This window comes from Sphaeroforma arctica, assembly GCF_001186125.1.
Source record: "Sphaeroforma arctica JP610 unplaced genomic scaffold supercont1.3029, whole genome shotgun sequence".
In the NCBI taxonomy this organism is placed as follows: domain Eukaryota; class Ichthyosporea; order Ichthyophonida; genus Sphaeroforma; species Sphaeroforma arctica.
This window is the reverse complement of record NW_014037529.1, coordinates 1-4,237: the sequence shown is the minus strand read 5'-3', so window position 1 is coordinate 4,237 and position 4,237 is coordinate 1. Positions and strand designations below refer to the sequence as shown.

Sequence of the window (4,237 nt, the reverse complement as noted above, 5' to 3'; positions counted from 1 at the left end):
AATGTGCGCGTCATCATATACTCCGCCGCAGTCCCCGTCGCCACCAGTTCACCGCCAGCCCTCGTTTGTACTGCGCAATGAGAGAGACAACAAACCGTTAAAACCCAGGGGTTGTGCACTGCCGGTTTGCCGACAAAAGTGGTGTAAACGTTCTATACTTTGGGTCTGTATGTAAAAACAACCGCTTTTTCATTCCAATACATACCCTCTCGTGACGTCGTGGTGGTCTGTTGAGCACTGGGGCGGTACACATAAGTTCCCGTTAACGCAGAGAATTCGGGTACATCATCGTCTTCATTCGTGGCGTTGTGCGTTTCTGCTGCGGCAGCTGAGAAGTGAACACAGGCGTGTGTAGATTGGATTAATGAAACGGTATGTGGATAAAGGATACCGATGCTTTCCCTGGAGGGAGGGGATAGCTATACGTATTCAAATGTAGTCTAGATAGGTAGGAAACGAGAATGAGTTGAGCGAGAACCCCAAAAGTAGGTCTAATGCCAGACGGGCCTGCATCTAATACCGAGACGCTGGGGTATGGATTAACACACAAAATGTATATAGAAACAACACGAGAACTCAACTATAAATATCAAAGCTTCAGCCGGGCAATGCGGTAGAGGTGGGTGCGTTGTATAAGGGCGTGCGCATATAACTGGGCACACAAACACACACACACACAGAGAGACCAGAAGCACTGTATGACATACACCCACACTAGACCTATAGTACTCAATGGCTGTACGAACAACATCCATCACTGGACTGACAAACTCTCACCCACCAGACAGTTGCGGCAACACTTCCTCCAGGTCGGTGCGCAGTCGCCCGGGCCACTCTCTGCCACGTGTACACGCCTGCGAACGGAATGCGTACTAGATGAGTGCGAGAATACGGATGTAATACGGTCTCTAAATACAAATGAACGATATGGGTAGCAGGTATTGTACAGCCACGGCTATTCAATTCCTTATTTGTGCGTATACACTCTTGTGTGGAACGTACCAACTCCATTTCGAACGGCGTTACGATAGGTACACTGAACTCCTTCGAATCGACGAGCGAGTTCTCGGCACAGGCCACCAGCACATACGCGTCCACTTCCAGAAAGTTCGCTACCTTTGGCCCATTGATCTTTCCGATTACGATTGTGTAGAATCTGATAATAAAAAGGTGTGGAGAGAAGGGCCCGAAAACGTTTTATTAGGATGAGTGCAGATAATAGAAGACGTGAGATGACGTGGCGTGTAGAGTGCTAACGCTTTGCAACAACGATATAGATGCGACCACCAAATGGTGAATGATAGTACGTCTGGTACGAAAACGTTATTCATGCCTAAATCCCAAGGGCGAACTCGCGTATTCTCTGCACACACTCCTAATCCTCGACTTTCAAATGGCCATGAGCATGCCCATAATATAATATACATACGCAAGTCATGTACACGCGCTTAAACTGCATAGTAAAAATGCAAGCACACAACAAATACAGACACAGCGCACTAGCCCATACTTCTTCCCGGCGGCCTTCAGAATGGTCTTGATGTGTGCCAGTAGTTCGTTGTGGTGCGCGATGCCTAGAGTGCCTACCAGGATGCCCACAGTTTGCGCCTGCTTGCACTTCTCCACCAGGAAGTATCTTCGCATCAATGACTTATTGACCGTGGCGCCTATTCACGTGAAAGATGTGGGTATGTTTTTGTTATGGAATAAGTATGGGACTCACGGGACACCCGTCGGCTCTTTCCTAGAGATCTGCAGTCGGGATGTTCGGTAGTTACTGCACACGGCGCAGGATACAGTGTGTAGTCTATATGCCTACACCTACGCGACGTTTATGAGTTATTTCCAGCGAAGGTATCAAGAACGTCTAGATTATGATACCGCTACTCCACTCCACCTCACTCTCCAATACCATACAACATCACAATACCACACAACACCACAATACCATACAACACCACAATACCATACAACACCACCATACCATACAACACCACAATACCATACAACACAACATACTCCGGGAGAACTCCAACTCGCCTACGCAACTCACCCTCCAAAAGGCAGTCATGCGTCTGTGGGTTGTATGACACGAACCGATGGGCAGACGGCATGTTCAGCATCAGCGCTGTGAGCGTACGTCCCTGGGGCCCAACCCATACAACAGTCGTATCGCTGAAGTTGTACAAACCACCTTCATTATCATCCGTGGTTTCCTCACTAGAGGATGCCTCGTCCAGCGTTCCCCTGTTCGCTTCGTGGTGTGGCTCGTCGGATTTCTCACACGGTATGAGTCTGCCCAGTACTGTTGTGGCGTTGTCTTCTGCTTGTGGGTTGGGAGCAAAGCAATGCAAAGGCTGGTCAGTGAATGGTGTACAAATTAACCACGTGCAAGTGACAGTCGTATGCAGTTACAGGCCGTGTATTAAAGGTATCAGATGATTCAACACTGACCGACAAACACTTGGGACTATATCGATGTGAATGTAAACAGGTGAAACCAATATCGCGAATGTGAATTGGGAATAGGTACATATGGGGTCAGGAAGCGGATGCCGTGACACCGTTGCACCACATAAAACACGGCTAAAACTCCACAATAAACACTAAAACTTCGACCGTAGTGTATAACATAACCCCACGAGCCATGAATTGACGCGCGTTCCTTGATACAGCTCAGCCGTACATTCAGCCCAATCCAACTCGGTCAGTCAACTGTAACAGTTACAACACTGTGGCATAGCCAATAGACTACACTTAACTGCCGAACATGGTCTACTGTTGTCACTATCTAAACGTCCACGGCACAGAAAATTCGGAACATTCCCTCGAGCTTCGGTTAGACTGCACATAACAAGCCATCTACAACACACGCACAGACACACACCATGTACCTTCCCCTGTAGCCTCTGACCTCAGTACTGACATTGTCACATGCGCAAACTCGGCCAATGCTTTACATAGTCCCTGCATACGCCATTGCCACTTGCACTCGTATAACACCACCACGCGCGACCCCTCAGTGATGTTTTCTCTCAGACTTTTCACAGTTTCATCCATGTTCGTGGCGAACTCCGCGCGTCCGTATATATAGAGCACCGGCACTTTGGTGACCAGACTCTGGCACGACTCGCCATAGTGGACAATTAAAGAGGCCTTGACATGCTCCGCCGCCACTGTATCCACGCAACAGCTGCCATATGTGGTATCGCCAAGCACAAACACACGGCATGCATCCCCAGATTCCTTGGGCGTGTCAGGGCTTTGGGCATTGACACCTGAGGCGATGGTGTCACTCACACACTGTGCGTCAGCCAGCATGTCATCGGGGAATTGCAGGGCTACCACTCGATAGGCATGCTTCACAATCTGATAAGTCATACGATGCACGGCAGTCGAAAGAATGAGACTACTAGCCGGTACAAGCAATACACAACTGATTTAATCCCCCGACCATTGTGATCCATCAAATCGTTCAAAGCCATCGTATCTCAGTATACCAGAAGCATCGTTTCGATCAGGGCATTCAAGTCGAACGTATTACGTACTGCAATAGCTCACAAAAGAGACACCCAACATACCTCTGAAATGGTGCGGCGGATCTCATAAACATCTTCTAAGAGGTCGTGAGCCGTCTTTGTTGATGTGATTTCTGAAGGAAAGGGATAGCAAGAGCGATGGTTCACAAAGTGCACTGTACCGTAGTAGCTCAGAGGCATTGCAAAGGCATACGTTACAACCGTGTGCCTATCGGACTAATTACTCACTATCGAAGTCGAATTATGTGCGGAGATACTAGACGCAGGTAAAAGCATATTATAAAACTAAGGCCAGATACCTGCTTGCTTGTAAGCTAAAAGAAAAACGTCAATTTGTATTTATGTACTTTGATGGTATTTCATGTATACCTTTTTTCTATATAATAATGATATACTCAGAAATATGCGTTGGTACAAATTCAGCCAAAAATAAATTGATGAAAAGTGAAATTGAACACGTGTACATTGAGTATATATATGCATATCCCAGTCAAATTCAATATTTAAATGCAAACATTCGTCTATATACATATATATATATATATATAAACATATATATATAAATAAATAAATATATATATATATGTATGTATGTATATATATATATATATATAACACACATATATATATATATATATATATATACATATATATATATAAACATAAATATATATATATATATCCACTTCTGTGTGTGT

General features: G+C 45.7%; 1 protein-coding gene across 1 annotated transcript; it reads right to left on the bottom strand.

Annotated features, from left to right (window-relative positions):
- Window positions 1–781: 781 nt before the first annotated feature.
- On the bottom strand, window positions 782–3,369 carry SARC_13218 (diphthamide biosynthesis protein 2; the record flags this gene model as incomplete). The annotated part of the gene is made up of 5 exons (XM_014292656.1): window positions 782–854; window positions 1,003–1,156; window positions 1,511–1,667; window positions 2,054–2,323; window positions 2,895–3,369. Coding segments are annotated over 5 exons (1,129 nt in total), but the record flags the coding sequence as incomplete, so codon positions are not given.
- Window positions 3,370–4,237: the final 868 nt, after the last annotated feature.